Here is a 17,798-nt window from a genome sequence, read left to right on the forward strand (position 1 = left end):
ATAATTAAGTAGTTAGTCACAAATAAAAATCCTTTTATTTGGGTGTTGTTAAAGAAAATTTACATTTATGAATAAAAAATGGGCCTATGTTAAATTATTGAGTAGCCTAATGATAAGATTAATGTCTGTCCTCGTGACTTATGGTCATTGTGTGATTTGCGTATTTAAGATATGTTATCTATGCCTAAAAGATGATGAACATAGTGCTGTTCATGGGTCTTTCCTATGGAAGCTTGTTTCCGCCACACAATAAAACATTTAAAAGATAATTGCGACTTGTTATCTCACAATTGCGAGTTTACAATTCTCAGAATTGCGAGAAAGTCTTTTTTCCAATTGCGACTTTATATTACGCAATTCTGACTTTATATCTCGCAATTCTGACTTTGTAACACATAATTGCGAGTTTTTATCTCGCAATTCTGACATCTTTTCTCACAATTGTGAGATATAAAGTCTAAGCAAAAAAAGACGACTTTTTTTTTTTTTACCCTCAGAATAGTTTATATCTCACAATTCTGACTTTATAACACGCAATTGCGACTTTATATCATGCAATTCTGACTTTATATCTCCCAATTGCGTATTATAAAGTCAGAATTGTGTAATTTACATGCAATTCTGAGAAAAAAAGTCTGAATTTCAAGTAGCCCATATTTCTCGCAATTGCGAGTTTATATCTCATAATTCTGACTTTATAATACGCAATTGCGACTTTATATCACGCAATTGCGACTTTATATCACGCAATTTTGACTTAACCTGCAATTGCGACTTTATATCACGTAATACTGAGATAAAAAGTCAGAATTGTGAGATTAAAAAGTCGCAAAATTTACCTTTTTTATTTTTCACTCTGTGGTGGAAACAAGCTTCCATACTTTCCAGGTTTAATATATAAGTTATTTCAAGCAAATCGCGTGATTGAGCCAAAATAAATAAATGTATTTTATTTAAATCGCCCGACCGCGGGAGCGAGTGCGTGACGTCACTAGCGGGACAAACCGCTGCTGGTCTTCAGTGTGTCAGCCGCGCAGTGTGAGGTAAGTCCTCTTCAGTGTCTCATAACCCGGGTTCTCCGAGGTGTTCACACTCTCTACATTTCACTCACGATTCGGAAGCATTATGTGCTTAATTAATTCTGCTATTAATGGTCGTGATAGATTCAGTCAGCTGTTACATCCGGGATGTGAGGGCGGGAAAACTCGGGAAGTTGAGGCCTTCGGCAAACTGTGTTTTGGTTAAATATAACTTAAGATCTTAATTTCCTTGATAACTGTTTAAATTGTAAGTGAATGGTTCTGTTGTCTCAATAAATTACTCCAAAACCATCATAGTAACCATATTGGCAAGTTATTGTTACTAGCGTTACTGTAGAAGCAGGAGAAGTTAACATGAAATGGCATCCACAACCCATTTTACCGATTTAAACTATTGTTACATACTTTTGAGCTAAACAGAATATTCAATGAGACAAACAAATACAAATTCAGAGACTCACAATGTTTAGATTGTGAAAACTGTCATACCTATGAGTGTCTACAACACATAACATGCATTAAAGTAAATGAGTCGGTCTGATCTGTTGTTATGAGTTCATGAGCCTGTGAATGTGTTTCAGGATGAGCACATCAGTGGCCTGCGCCTCGTCCGAGGACCATCACGTGTGTGAGGCTGGGTCTGTGGCAGGGGGTCCGAGCTGCCAGTTCAGCCTGATGGAGATGAGCGAGGTGGAGTACCTCCAGCACATGATCCAGAGCCACATGACGGAGACGGGCAGCTCGGGCTTCTCTCAGCTGGAGGAGAGCCTGTCCGGTGAGCCGGAGCCCTGCACCGCTGCCCTGCAGGAGATCCGGATGCTGCTGGTGGACCAGGCCGGAGGAGGCGCCGGAGGAGGAGCAGCTGGGCTGGGGTGCGAGGAGACTCCTGACGGAGGAGGTTTGGGGTGCGAGGCGACTCCTGACGGAGGAGGTTTGGGGTGCGAGGCGACTCCTGACGGAGGAGGTCTGAGGTGCGAGGAGACTCCTGACGGAGGAGGTCTGAGGTGCGAGGAGACTCCTGACGGAGGAGGTCTGGGGTGCGAGGAGACCCCCGGCTCTGTGCTGGACAGAGCTCAGTGTGCCGGAGGAGACGGGCCTCACCGGAGAGGGCCACGGCCGCTGGAGGACCGACCCAGTCCACCTGCTCGAGTCTGCCTGGAGAAAAGGTTACCACGCAGCCTCTCTTACATCACTACATAACTGATTTTTAAAAAAGGGTCATGAAATGTGATTTCATTCTATTCTCTCGTAATTTGAGTTTTTTTCCCCCACAAATAACAATATATATATAAAAAAACGAGAGGCTGCTCACTGCAGAGCAAATGGGTGGAGCTTACATCTAGCGAATGCAACTTGGGCCTAATGGGTGGAGCTAGAATATCCAGCCACACCCCCCCCCCCCAAAAAACGAGCGTGAAATACCATTACCGGGAAATAAACTTTATTATTAATAAAATCTTGTAAACGCTGTTTACTTGCGTTGTCAGGTTATTGGTTTGCGTATAAACCAGGACAACAGGTTATTTCAATAAGCAGATTTTTGTGAGTTTTCAGCATACTGGTGTGCATGTAAACTTGCGTATCTTTTGGTTGAAAAGACTGTTTGTGAAGCAGTTTAATGACGACTCTCTCTGGGGCTACGTCTACATTAATCCGGATACATTTGAAAATGGCGTTTTTGTTTATAAACGCTCTCCGTCCACACTAGCATTTTCAGGCGTTTTCGGACGTTTCAGTGTGGATGAGAAACTATAGAAAAACGCCTTAAAACGCAAAATTCACCTTTACTGCGCATGCGTAAAACCCCACAAAACATCACGGATATGATGGAAAAATAAATAATTAAGTTATCGCGCATTTCTTCTGACAGGATAATTTTATTTAGTAAAATATCTCACCATTCATCAGGTCGCACGTAGTCACCATGTTTGGTCTAAAACGCGACTGCTCTCATGTATTGCCACAGGACAGCAAATTCTGTCATCTTTGCAGGACTGTGATATGAAGAGTGTGAATGTAGAATATTTTTAGCAACAGTGTGAAAGTGAATAGCACATAACAGACACAATACTGGTATAAACATGAATATTTATTGGTACAATATGCGTCACATGACTACATTTACGTCATTGGTTTTAAATACCACCGGTTTCTCAGTCCACACTACAGTCCACACCACAGTCCACACTACAGTCCACACTACAGTCCACACTACAGGCCACACTACAGTCCACACTACAGTCCACACCACAGTCCACACCACAGTCCACACCACAGTCCACACTACAATCCCCACCACAGTCCACACCACAGTCCACACCACAGTCCACACCACAGTCCACACTACAGTCCACACTACAATCCCCACCACAGTCCACACCACAGTCCACACCACAGTCCACACCACAGTCCACACCACAGTCCACACTACAGTCCACACTACAGTCCACACTACAGTCCACACTACAGTCCACTCCACAGTCCACACCACAGTCCACACTACAGGCCACACCACAGTCCACACCACAGTCCACACCACAGTCCACACTACAGTCCACACTACAGTCCACACTACAGTCCACACTACAGTCCACACTACAGTCCACACTACAGTCCACACCACAGTCCACACCACAGTCCACACCACAGTCCACACCACAGTCCACACCACAGTCCACACCACAGTCCACACCACAGTCCACACCACAGTCCACACCACAGTCCACACCACAGTCCACACCACAATCCCCACCACAGTCCACACCACAGTCCACACCACAGTCCACACCACAGTCCACACTACAGTCCACACTACAGTCCACACTACAGTCCACACTACAGTCCACACCACAGTCCACACCACAGTCCACACCACAGTCCACACCACAGTCCACACTACAGTCCACACTACAGTCCACACTACAGTCCACACTACAGTCCACACCACAGTCCACACCACAGTCCACACCACAGTCCACACTACAGTCCACACCACAGTCCACACCACAGTCCACACCACAGTCCACACCACAGTCCACACCACAGTCCACACCACAGTCCACACCACAGTCCACACCACAGGCCACACCACAGGCCACACCACAGTCCACACCACAGTCCACACCACAGTCCACACCACAGTCCACACTACAGTCCACACTACAGTCCACACTACAGTCCACACTACAGGCCACACCACAGGCCACACCACAGTCCACACCACAGTCCACACCACAGTCCACACCACAGGCCACACTACAGTCCACTCTACAGGCCACACTACAGTCCACACTACAGTCCACACTACAGTCCACACCACAGTCCAGACTACAGTCCACACCACAGTCCACACTACAGTCCACACCACAGTCCAGACTACAGTCCACACCACAGTCCACACCACAGTCCACACCACAGTCCACACCACAGTCCACACCACAGTCCACACCACAGTCCACACCACAGTCCACACTACAGTCCACACCACAGTCCACAGTCCACACCACAGTCCACACCACAGTCCACACCACAGGCCACACCACAGTCCACACCACAGTCCACACCACAGTCCACACCACAGTCCACACCACAGGCCACACCACAGTCCACACCACAGTCCACACCACAGTCCACACTACAGTCAACACCACAGTGTGTGTGTGTGTGTGTGTGTGTGTGTGTGTGTGTGTGTGTGTGTGTGTGTGTGTGTGTGTGTGCTCGCGTCTCATATGAGTATGTGCGCGGAGAGTTTGTGTGTGTGTGCTCGCGTCTCATATGAGTGTGCGCGGAGAGTTTGTGTGTGTGTGCTCGCGTCTCATATGAGTGTGCGCGGAGAGTTTGTGTGTGTGTGCTCGCGTCTCATATGAGTGTGCGCGGAGAGTTTGTGTGTGTGTGCTCGCGTCTCATATGAGTATGTGCGCGGAGAGTTTGTGTGTGTGTGTGCTCGCGTCTCATATGAGTATGTGCGCGGAGAGTTTGTGTGTGTGTGCTCGCGTCTCATATGAGTGTGCGCGGAGAGTTTGTGTGTGTGTGCTCGCGTCTCATATGAGTATGTGCGCGGAGAGTTTGTGTGTGTGTGTGTGCGCGCGTCTCATATGAGCATGTGCGCGGACAGTTCCGCGCGTCTCGTGTGTGTGTAGAGTTTGCGTGTATGTGCGTGAGCGACTTTAGGCGTGTCGTTGTGCATTTCATATGTATTTGTTTGAGCACTGACGTTGACGAGTTAACCCCTTAGGTATCGAAATCTGGTACTGAAAAACAAGTCATTTTTCGATACTCGATATATCGAGACAATTCGGTCGGTACCTAAGAAGTATTGAACTCGGTACCCAGCCCTAAAGCCATATCTCGAGTTCAGTTTTGTTTCAATTAATTGTGCTGCCCTATTTATTTTTTCATTTTATGATGTAATAAAATATGAGCTTTTAGCTAAAAATTTGAAACCCTGTTTTAGGTCAAAGGGGTTTGACTGATATAAAAAGTTTGAGAATCCCTGCTTTAAATCAATGTTGACATGATTTCATAATTTGTCTTCCAGATTTTTATCAGTGCATTGTCACTCCACGAACACTCCAGGAATATCCACGCATGCACAGATAGAGAACTGGAGTAAACCAGACAAGATGGTGACAATACAAGGCACGTACCCATACGAGGGACATCTGCTGAAAACTGTAGGTGCTTATCTTTATGTCATTCAAACACTCTTCAGCATGAGTTTGTTACTGAGTTCTGCTGTTGGTTTATTGCTGGTAATGAGTGATTTCCTATGTTCTTGACTGGAGGGTGTCCACCAGTCTGAGCTGCTCACCCCTGCAGAGCTGACTGTGAGTTTCAGAGCAGAGAAAGGCTCGGAGTCGGTGATGAGATCTCCGTTTGTCATCTACACTGACACTGCAGACCTGCACACTGCCGTCACACTGAAGAGTAAGACTCCTTCCTCACTCAAACACAGAAACAATCTTAATACTGATTTATTATTCAAATTAGTAACTTATAAATACCTTTATGTTGCTCTAAAGCTATATGACTTTCCTTCGTCTTCGGAACACAAAACACATATCTCCATCCTGTGATCAGGGGCTGCCGAGCTCCAGTAATGAAGCACACAAAAGCACTGTATAAGTACTCCATATGACCTATGCAAGCTCTAAACATGCACTAAAAGAGTAACAACTCTACAAGAAAAGAGTCAGATAGGGGTCTCATTTTTCATTTAATAATTGCAACATAATACTCGGCTGCATTCAGCACGTTTGAGAGCGGCCAAACACAGGACGCATCTGGCAGCAGAGTCAGCTGGACATCAGCAGTCTGAGGTTTCTCTTGGTGGATGTTGAAGTCTCCCAGAACTACGGGAGGATCCTCCGGGAAGGATGGGAGTAACACATCCAACTCCTCCTAGAAACTCTTAAGCTGACCTGGGGGACGATAGACAACTACACAGTGGATTTTAATAGGGCTGGTGATAGTAATTGATAGGGCTGGGTATTGACACAAATTTCACAATTCGATTCCGATTCGATTCAATATTGATTATTTTGGATATCAGGTGCAACACATGGCAAATTTTCTCAAGGAAAACAAATCTCTTCACTAATGCTGTAAACTATGGGAGTCAGTGGTAGTCTATAGGCTTCATTAGCCTACTATAATATTGAAGGTAAAAATGAACTGATTTGTATACAAACATTTAAATTTACACTTTTATTTATTTTTATAATAATAAAGTTATATGAAATATAAACATGTAAATATTGGCTGTCATAAAAACCTGCCAGATTTATTCAAACATGCATTAAAAATTAAAGAACATAAAAAATGATAATGAATATGTAATATGGTGCATATATTTAGCAGAATGCTCCTCTCTAGAGTTAATTTTTCTCGCTGACTGACAAGTTTATGGTCACTGGATATGGTTTTTCTGAGGTAAATGTGACGTCACATGACATTGTTTACAAGCTGATTTACTGACGTCTTTCCACGGTTGAAACACTGATTGGGCGACTCCATGTCACATGATACGGACTTCGATAAGTTGTACTCTATCTTTTAACACACTTTTAGATGCTCATTCATGTTTATCTCACGCTGTAACTGGTGTTATTAAGGCGGAAGAGAAGATCATGTGCTTCTCTAGAGCTGAGCCAGAGTGATCTCACACCACAGCGATGAAACGCTATTTATGTTTTTGAATTTCGTAAGAAAATGGACGTAATTTGAAATCTGAGACTTTGTTTCATATCAATAGTAACAAAGCACAAAGATTATTATGATTTATTGGATGGGATGCAGCGCTACAATGTTCCATTCATTCATCAGCTGAGAACAGGATGACTAATCGATTCTTGGGATTTAAAGGAGAACTCGGTAACTCTAGCGAACTCTTGTCACTTCTTCGCTGATTTTCCCTTTTGTTGTCGCATGTTTTCCCCACGAGCTCCCCCTACAGCTGTGGGGGGGGCGTATATTTCACAACACAGTCGTAAAAAACTCACTTGCGGCGGCCTCCTCCCCCTCTCTACCGCTGCTCATGTGCGTTTGTTTTGATCGGAGCAAGCCAACTGTATCGTGTGGAGCTATGTCTACCGAGGTGGGTAATCTGGTAATACATCATACATGCGTGTGTGTTTATGTCGAATTGCCGTAAAGCAATTTGTGTTTCGCGCTCGTTCTCGTTCTAGTTCTCGCTTCTCACGAGACTTCCAATTTCTAACTTGGCGGGACGGTAGTGTTGCAAGTTGCAAGGTTGGTTTTCCGCCTGGGAACGCTGGGGGGAGCGGGGAAAGTCACCAATATCACCAGAACAGGTTGTTTAACCATCCAAATGATTTCTAGACAGTTTTATTAAGTGAAAAAAGTTACCAAGTTCTCCTTTAAGAATCAATTTCAGTTCGTAAAAATGAGAATCGATTAAAATCTAGAAATCGATATTGTTTACCCATCAGCCCTAGTAATTGAATGCGATTCAAATGAGTTATTTTCAAACATAGATGGTAAAGGATTTAATTTCCATGAATTGGAGATGAGCAGACCAGTGCCTCCAGCCGTCCCAGTCAGGCGACTGGTGTGTGAAAACGTGGAAAGACCTGACTAGACTATGACTAGATATAGATGCAGTGAATTCTGCTTTGTTTGCTAGTGGTGGGGGAGAATATCGATTCTGTTCAGTATCGTGATATTCTGCGCACGCAATTATATCGATACAGTAGCGCAAACTATTGCAATATTGAATTATAAAATGATCTGTTTTACTTCCGGGTTTTCTCCATTGGTTTTCTAGGAGTTTACCGTGATAATTTACATTTGCGTATTACATCCACAAGGCGGCGCTTGTTCCACCCGGTAAAATCGACTGGTACTTTGAGCTATTCATGATTCCCACACCTTCACTAAAGCCCTGTATGCGGTGTAGAAGCCGGGCTTTCACATGTGCTGCGTTTGCAGTGCGCAACTGATCCGCGGCTGGACCACTAACACTATATTTTATTTCAAATCCAAAAGTTATCAGCAACTTATCAGCATTGTGATTCTCTCTGCACACAGCACAGTTAGGCTGTACACTCTTTCATAGACGTATTCACACTTAAACACAATCAGTTTAAACAACGTATTATTCAATGCATTACATATAGATTTTTATATTAAGTTGCTCAAGCAAGTGGCAAAACGTTTAAATGTACTTTTCTTGTGTTAAAATCACCAACATTTCAAATTAAAACTTGCTTTCTTTTGCATTTAAACCCATCCGTTAAATCCATTATGTCTCCTTGTTGAGGTAAGGTGTAGCTAGTAGTTTTCCTGGCTTTATCCCGGTCTTAAAGTAAAAAGATGACTGTGAAAAGTAGTAGTATAATTTAATTAAATGCGTTTATGTTGAGATGGTACTACAGTTTCATATCAAGCCGTGTTTACCACGAGCCATGAGCTGTCACTTTTATTAAACGTAGCGCATACGCACTGCAAACGCAGTATGTGTGAAACAGCAGCATCATGTTTTACACCTGTGCTTCACCGTGAACTGGTTGTGCTGATGTGTACCGTGTGTGTGTAAGGTACAAAGGTGTAAAAAATCGATTTTAAAATCGTAAAACAAAACAACAATTGCGATCCTCCGCCAAACAACATCATGACTGTCTCGCTCATGTGGAAGATAAAGACCTGTTTTATTACTCTAGGACTGTCAATAGAAACAAGATTTAGCCAAAATACTTCGCTTTTCAACGTTAGTTCTGTTTAAAAATGTGGAGGATCAGTAAAGCTAAATGTCATCATTTATTGGATCAGTAAACATCATGTCATCAGCTTCACAGTAACTTATGAAAATCTTAGTAACTTGATAGTGATTTAAATAGCAAGTCATATTTAAGAACAATTGGTTTCTCAAGAGTCAATTGGGAATATTTCAACACATTGAGGAAAAGCTCATTGGACTTTAATGTCATCATTTAAGAACAGGCTTTTTTATGTACAAAAAAGTGCAACCTACATAATCAACTAAAACTCATTTTATGTTCCATGAAAGGAAGAGAGTCCTAACAGTGAGTAGATGATGAGTGTGAACAGTGCTGTGAAGAGCCTAGAGATGTGTCATATGTGTGTGTGTTCTGTGTTTCCCTCTGCACCTCAGGTGAGGAGAATAAAGCTGCTCGTCCCATCAAGCGTGTTCGGGCCAGGGCTCTCAGGCCGGCTAATATCATACAGGGCTCGGAGAACTGGAAGACGTGTGCGAGTGTGTCCTGTGCTAAACGGGACCGGACGAGGCCTGTCATGGACCGAACCCAGCGCAAAGAAGTTCACAACAGAAAGGAGCGCGATCGCAGGTGCTGTGCAGCATTAGACACGTTTCAGATGCTCATTGTTTTCTAACCCATGCGTTCAGTGTTAGAGATGTAGTGTGTGTGTGTCCTCAGGAGGAGGATCCGTCTGTGCTGTGACGAGTTGAATCTGCTGGTGCCGTTCTGCTACGCTGACACTGATAAAGCCACCACACTGCAGTGGACCACAGCCTTCCTCAAATACATACAGGAAATACACGGAGACTGCCTCAAACAGGTACCCTCACACACACCACTGCCCTCACACACACCACTGCCCTCACACACACCACTGCCCTCACACACACCACTGCCCTCACACACTACTGCCCTCACACACACCACTGCCCTCACACACACCACTGCCCTCACACACACCACTGCCCTCACACACACCACTGCCCTCACACACACTACTGCCCTCACACACACCACTGCTCTGCGTTTGCCTCAAACAGGTACTCTCACACACACCACTGCCCTCACACACACCACTGCCCTCACACACACCACTGCTCTGCGTTTGCCTCAAACAGGTACTCTCACACACACCACTGCCCTCACACACACTACTGCTCTGTGTTTGCCTCAAACAGGGGCCCTCACACACACACCAGTGCCCTCACACACACCACTGCCCTCACACACACCACTGCTCTGTGTTTGCCTCAAACAGGGGCCCTCACACACACACCACTGCCCTCACACACACCACTGCCCTCACACACACCACTGCTCTGTGTTTGCCTCAAACAGGGGCCCTCACACACACACCACTGCCCTCACACACACCACTGCCCTCACACACACCACTGCTCTGCGTTTGCCTCAAACAGGGGCCCTCACACACACCACTGCCCTCACACACACACCACTGCTCTGTGTTTGCCTCAAACAGGTACTCTCACACACACCACTGCCCTCACACACACCACTGCCCTCACACACACCACTGCTCTGTGTTTGCCTCAAACAGGTACTCTCACACACACCACTGCCCTCACACACACTACTACTGCCCTCACACACACCACTGCCCTCACACACACCACTGCTCTGTGTTTCCTCAAACAGGGGCCCTCACACACACCACTGCTCTGTGTTTGCCTCATACAGGGGCCCTCACACACACCACTGCTCTGTGTTTCCTCAAACAGGGGCCCTCACACACACCACTGCTCTGTGTTTCCTCAAACAGGTACTCTCACACACACCACTGCTCTGTGTTTGCCTCATACAGGGGCCCTCACACACACCACTGCTCTGTGTTTCCTCAAACAGGGGCCCTCACACACACCACTGCTCTGTGTTTCCTCAAACAGGTACTCTCACACACACCACTGCTCTGTGTTTGCCTCAAACAGGTACTCTCACACACACCACTGCCCTCACACACACCACTGCCCTCACACACACTACTACTGCCCTCACACACACCACTGCTCTGTGTTTGCCTGAGTGTGTCAGTGGCTCATCGTGTGAAATGCATGTGTGATGCACTACCTTAACCCTCTGGGGACCAAGCTGTTTTTGGGGCCCTTGAGATGTTCTGACATGCTCTGACATTTGTGCTTTTTTCAGTTATTTATAAACATGTTAATGGCAAAGGTGTAAATTCACTCTATATAGCACAAACAGGCCTACCATAATATGCGAGCAACATGTATGTAGATGTTTGTATTTTTAAGAGAATAATGTTTATGCGTGGTTATTTAAAAAAATAAAAATGAAAGTTGCTGAAATAAGACCACAAAACTCATACAAAATATGTGCCCACAAGACTTTTGACTAATGGATGTTGTCCCTTTCAGTTCTAGCTTCAAAATTATGTGAAAATAGTCTTGCTTTATCGTTCACAAAAAAAAAATACATTGATTTAAATGGTGTAAAACAGGTCTTGCTTGGAAAGCCAATATGCGAGGGGGAGGAGTAGTTTACACCTTAGTCCCACCCACTCTGCATAATGACTCTGCATAATTAGCCATTCATTCAGGTGTGACACTGACTGAGCCACAATGCAAAGACAAAATATATATTTTGAAGAAGACTTATATTGACCATTTAAGATTTTGCTTACATCTATCTTGTAAATATGTTTTGCTATTTTATTAAAAAGGTTACAATTACAACAATAATTACAATTTCAGCAATATTTCTGCAAAAAAGTACTCTTTCTTTGTAAAAAAAAAAAAAAAGAAGATTATAGGCCTACATTTTATCATATGTAGGCCTATTCATTAGTTTGAATATAGCCAACATTGGAACATCTTAGTCTATGACTTTATTTTTGACAAAATAGTATTTTATATATATTCAGAAAAGCTTATTTGATGTGACAGTATATTCTACAGTAAAAACTGTACCCAAATCTAGTCAACAAAATGTTGTCTTTCATACTTCGCCTGACTGTAACGCAGTAACTGTAACTGTAAAAGCAGTTTATTCTTTCACACACAGACGCGCGATTCATATTTAGGCTAAACACTCTTTACAAATAGACGCGCGATTCATATTATAGAAACGCGATTCATCTTTTTGTTTACATAAGCCTACAACGTTATTCCATAACGTTATTCCACATTAACACTTGAGAAAGGATAACTTAGCCTACCTCACTCCTCAGCGGGATCTGCTCCTCATATCAGCACGGAAAATTTTCTCCTTAAGGTAGGCTATATTATGCCTCTTTGTTTACAGCTGATGTGGGGGCGTTTCACAGACTGAAATGGTTCTCAGAATTTGCGTTTGAATAGCACGCGCTCTCCGGGGCGTGGTCAAATTACTTTTGAATGGCTCCTAATGAGCTCGACTGGAGTCGCTCTCTTTTTATACAGATTACAGAAGCTGATAATATTTGTTTTTTATATAAATTACTTCATTTAAAAGCTGCGATCTCAAGCTTTATGCCCGTGGGTCTGTTTGCCTGTTTGACTGAATTTTCGCGGAGTTATAGATAATTTTCGAACGCGTTTCAAATGGGAGTTTACTGACAGAGAGAAGGCAGAAATAGCATCATGTTAGTTTTTCTTTATTTGTCAAAAAGCAAAACACTTTATTTGTATTGTGAGTATACAGAAAAAAAATAGAAACTGAACAGGATCGATTGATGTATTACACGAAAATGAAAGATCAAAATTAACAGAGCATTTTGTGTTTATTTTTCATTGCTAAAAAAAAAAACGAGCAAAACGCGCGGGCGCGTTTTTGGTCCCCAGAGGGTTAATAGTAGAAAAGTCGGTAGCACTTTATAACACTGTTCCTTCATTAATCAGCAACTACACCGGAACAAATGAGTAACACAATATTAACACTCCAGTAACTACTATTAACAGCAAACTCTGATTAACACATTAGTGAGTAACAGCGCTCACTTGAATGTTGTAGTTCACTATTAGCTAATCAGTAACTACTATTTCTTCATACCTCTCTGAAGACTATATACTGGTTCATAATTGACATGAATAATGCATAATTTATATATTCATTTTATACATAAAATGTATTTATGGTTACCCACAAGTACTGACTTAAAGGTTGTATCAGCGATTTCAGGCCCAAAAAAGGCCCAAACATAAATGATCAGGCCGTCAAAAACCGCATCTGTGTAGGCAGCCTGGGCTCTGAGATCTACACGCGAACTTCACGCGAAGTCAGAGCTGAAGTTCTCTCCACCTTTCAAAAGCATTCCCGATAACTATTCGTGTCTTGGAATGAACACGATGGTATTCCCTCGCCCTCCTCCTCCTCCTCCTCCTCCTCCTCCTCTTGGGGATTGACTCGGCCATGTTCAATTTCTCTTGTTCGTTGATAGACGCTGGCTTCTTCTTCAGCTCCGACTTCGCGTGCAGCCGTGCACGAGCACAAAACCTCACAACACCCTCCCCCTGTCAGTGATTGGTTGGAACACTATTTGTTTTGGTTTTGAGTGGTTGGTGAAAGCAATTGTTTTTGTGTGCAGATCTCAGAGCCTAGGCTGCCTACAGAGACGCCGGCCTGCTTATGATCCAAATAACTAGTAGTTCCTTTAGAAAGATGTAGTAACACTTGATTCATATTAATGGGTTACCATTACCTTATATTATACATTATGCATTATTAATATTAATTATGAACCTGTATATAGTAGTCTTCAGTGAGGTATGAAGAAATAGTAGTTATTGATTAGCTAATTCAGAGTTTCTTGTTGGTTAATAGTAGTTACTGGGGTGTTAATATTGTGTTACTCATTTGTTCCGGTGTAGTAGTTGATTAATGCAGGAACAGTGGTGTAAAGTGTTATCTGGAGTAGGGTTGAGCGGTACTATCGGTAGTATCAGTGCTACGGTAGTGTCACGATTATAACGCTTCTCAATACTGGCGATGCTGCTTTATTTATTTATTTATTTATTTATTCATTTGCTGGAACTGGGACCTTCCTGCCTTCAGATGCGACTGATTTTGTACAACAGTTCAATAAACAATCAGCTATTATTAAATGACAGTTTAGACCCAGCATTGGCAATATTGATGTTTTTGCTTTATTTTGTCATTGAAAATAGTTTTAAACACAGCCAGAATTGTTGTGCCTCTCCGAGCAACACAGGGCAGTGTTTAGTTTCTGACTGAATCTGTTTGGGTTTTCTATGATTCGGTGAGCCAATAAACACTGTCACATGCTTCGTTCCTGACTGAATTCATTTTGAATGAATGATCGTTAAGACTTGCTGCCACCTACTGGTGGTTTTAACATTTAACATTTTAAAGTAGGCCTATTATTTATTTTTTCCTCAACAGTTCATATTTCTATATTCAGAATTTTATCTGAAAACATTATTTGTAATTGCATTAAAAGCATTAAACTGTGTAAAGCATCTAACCGTCACTTCAGATGCAGCTCCTGTGTGCCGCCTCACAAGTGCACAACTATAGCCATAGTCACTCATTCATAAAGCATTCAGAGGAAACTCTGCTCTCGTTTACATCTGTGTATTTATGAACATTTGGTTCATTTAGTAGATCTGAATGATAACTGAGCCCAACACTGAGCGGTATGGTGATTCTCCAGCTGGTACAGTAGCGCAAGACATGTTTATGGTGTGATGTCAACCCTAGACGCTTGCAGTGATGCCACACATAATGATGTCATACCAGCATTATCCAAATACACAATTTATCAGTCGGGCAAAGCATGTATTTTGCAATTACATAATCAATTTAGAGATAATCAATCAATAAAAAAACCCATAAATTTCATAAACTCAAATGTGAGAGTAAAAGAAGTCCTCATCTGTACACTAGCTGCACTACTGACGCAGATCTTGACTAGACACACTGTTGCTTCTGTTCTGTTTCTGCTATAATTGCTATAATCCTGATTAACAGAATTGTTTGTTTTTTTACAACAATCACCTGTGGTGTTTAAAGCTGTTCTCTGCATGTCATCTGCTGTGTTTCATTAACATGTAGAAATGCACTCTGTGTTTCAGGATTTCCAGAGGACGTTCTGTGGTAAGACTGGACTGCGGCTGAAGCCCAGCTGTGTGTCAGTAGCACACCATCTCCAGCCACAACTGGAGAGCCCGTTCACACACACCTGACCTCTGCTGTACTGCTAGGCTCTCAGACAGGTCATTGTCATTGGATTAGTGTTTAGCACACCACTTCTTGTGGCTTTACTGTATGATGCCAGTTTCCAGGTGTCCATGTCAAGACCGCGAGCGTTTGTTCTGATAGGCCAGGTCGAGTGGAGAGCGAGCACACATGGCTGATTCCTGTCCTGTCATGTTTCCACACAGAGGACATTCAGTGCCTTTGAAGGAAACGTAAGAAACTGAGAAGATCTGTGATGTGTTTATTAATGGGTTGTATTTGTATGCCTTGTTTGTTTGAAAGGCATGGCCATTGTTATTTTAATGCATTTTTTTAGTCTTTTAATTAAAATATTATTATATATTTAATGCACTTATTGTCTGTGTATTATTGAAAGGTTCAGAGGCATGAGCTCTAGGAAATGATTCACTGAAAAGTGGCTTTATTCAGTTTTTCTTACAATGTCATGCTGTAGAAACTCGCTGTACACACACATCAGTAACTCAGAAATAATAAATAGTATGTAAAATCATATTTAATAGTTACAGCACCAGAATCTAGTGGATATGGTTGATAAAGCCCACAGACGGCCAAGGGCGTGCTTTACAGGAAGTGTGTCTGAAGCATCTCATTCATCAACTGGAATTGGAAAACGTTTAAGAACTAAATGTAAGAATAAAATGGCAAAGAGAATCAGTTTGCAGTAATACATCCGATATATCCGTGTTCACTTCTGGAAGCCTCGAACAAGCCTCCAGTCCTGCCTGTGGCCTCAGGTCAGATGTTGCGCTACTGTAAAAGCCCTCACGGAGATCTCCGGTGCACTTACACTGTTAATGGGAGCTGGACAAAGACACTTTCAACCGCGTTGTTACAAGGATTGGAATTTTTTTTTCCCATCAACTATTTTGACGGTGTGATGTATTTGTTCTTCTGTTGTATCTACACATGTTGGTTCTTCAAGCCTGTGGACGTTCTTGCGTTACACTGATGGACTCCTGCACACTCCTCTCTCTCTCTCTCTCTCTCTCGAGCTCAACGTTTGCTCCGAGACGCTGACTCCTCAGTTCTGCTCCTCCTGCCTCCTCCGGGTGTTAATGGCTCTTGGGGTTGGAGGTCTTCCCGTGAGGCGCCGCTCCCTGGCACGCTGAAGTGTCACAGATCCCAGGCGACCCCTGGTGTCCTGGTCTTCCGGCTCTCCCGGCTTCTCCTGGCTCTCCTGGGTCTCCAGGCGCTCCATCTCGGCCGTCTTTCACGAAGCCACGCACGCCTGGCAGACCTGATGAACACAGAGAAGCAATGGTGAGAAGAACACCACACAAGGACCCTAGTAAGAAGACAATATACGATACTCTAATGAGAGTTAGCTGACATGTAGTTGCAAAGCTACTTATAGTTAATAGAATGACTAAAGTGGCCTATTGAAATTAATGTCGAAATTAATGTGAATTAATTAAAGTTCAGTTAATAGACTTTATGTTCAACACAAAGCTAAACATAGATAATTATATGAGAAATCAGTCATACAATGAATCACGAGCCACTCATTAATACATCCATGGGAATCGGTCCCGGGTGATACAACCACGACAAGCTACAACAAGCTAATTATTTGCCTCTACATGTGTGTTTTTAACCCCTGGTCCACTTTGAGAAGAGCAGATGTTCGGCTGGAGTCTTCATGTACTCACCCGGTTCACCCTGGTCTCCAGTGGGCCCTTCAATGGCTTTCCCCACAGGCCCCTTATCACCTGGCTCTCCAACATCCCCTAAAGAAATTCATGATTAAATAGTTATAGTATATGAATTCATGTTCAGATATCATATTGTTCCTGGGTTCAGACACATACAGTAATACATTGTTTGTAATGTTTAACTCGCCGTATATTCTGTAGGTGCAGATAAAACCTGTCCTGAGGAAATATTGCTAACACTTTACAATAAGATTCAAATTATTAGCATTAATAATTAATACTACTTTACATGAACAAACAATGAAAAGTAATTCTAGTTTAAAAAAAAGAAAAAAAGTTGCTCTGTGAGCCCAACGCTGTTTCTGTTTCAGTTTAGCCTGGAATGATTTCGTTTTGGCTTGAAGATTATATAACCTATATTTTTCATTCTTGTTCTGAATACTGTTAAAATTAAAAGATTTGTTGTGGATTGAGGGTAACTACAATAGCCTAGCTATGTCTATCTGTGTTTTTTGTAAACATTTCGCTTTATTTAGCCTGTTTCTGGATGTAATGATAAAAAGAGACATATGTGACAAAGGCCCATGTGTTTTTTTCTCTCTCTCAAAAACGTGATTTTACACAGCATACTTTACCATGCTGCAAACGTTCTAAAATATCTTGAAAAATTACTTTAA

At 42.8% G+C, this 17,798-nt stretch overlaps 2 protein-coding genes across 4 annotated transcripts in view; one reads left to right on the forward strand and one right to left on the reverse strand.

The window, feature by feature from the left end:
* Positions 1-840: 840 nt before the first annotated feature.
* On the forward strand, positions 841-15,757 carry LOC309481200 (uncharacterized protein). 3 transcript variants are annotated; one of them, XM_082146030.1, is made up of 7 exons: positions 841-1,945; positions 2,012-2,206; positions 5,578-5,713; positions 5,825-5,966; positions 9,673-9,865; positions 9,956-10,097; positions 15,325-15,757. In XM_082146030.1, the coding sequence occupies exons 1-7, from the start codon at positions 1,611-1,613 to the stop codon at positions 15,433-15,435; spliced, it is 1,254 nt and encodes a 417-aa protein (XP_082002156.1). In that variant the 5' UTR covers positions 841-1,610; the 3' UTR covers positions 15,436-15,757. The 3 variants fall into 3 exon arrangements, with proteins under 3 accessions (XP_082002156.1, XP_082002157.1, XP_082002155.1); XM_082146031.1 differs by having other exon boundaries at positions 842-1,912; positions 15,325-15,756; XM_082146029.1 differs by having other exon boundaries at positions 843-2,206; positions 15,325-15,756.
* Positions 15,758-15,845: 88 nt separating this feature from the next.
* The window catches only part of col9a3 (collagen, type IX, alpha 3), a 31,472-nt gene continuing 29,519 nt past the window's right edge, over positions 15,846-17,798 (reverse strand). The window contains exons 31-32 of the mRNA XM_082146013.1: positions 17,119-17,196; positions 15,846-16,706 (exon numbers count right to left, since the gene is read on the reverse strand). Of these exons, the coding sequence (XP_082002139.1) occupies positions 16,522-16,706; positions 17,119-17,196 (263 nt within the window). The 3' untranslated portion in view covers positions 15,846-16,521. The remainder of the gene's footprint in view (positions 16,707-17,118; positions 17,197-17,798) is intronic.

Source organism: Leuciscus leuciscus (genome assembly GCF_965113295.1).
Source record: "Leuciscus leuciscus genome assembly, chromosome: 18".
Taxonomy (NCBI): Eukaryota; Metazoa; Chordata; class Actinopteri; order Cypriniformes; family Leuciscidae; genus Leuciscus; species Leuciscus leuciscus.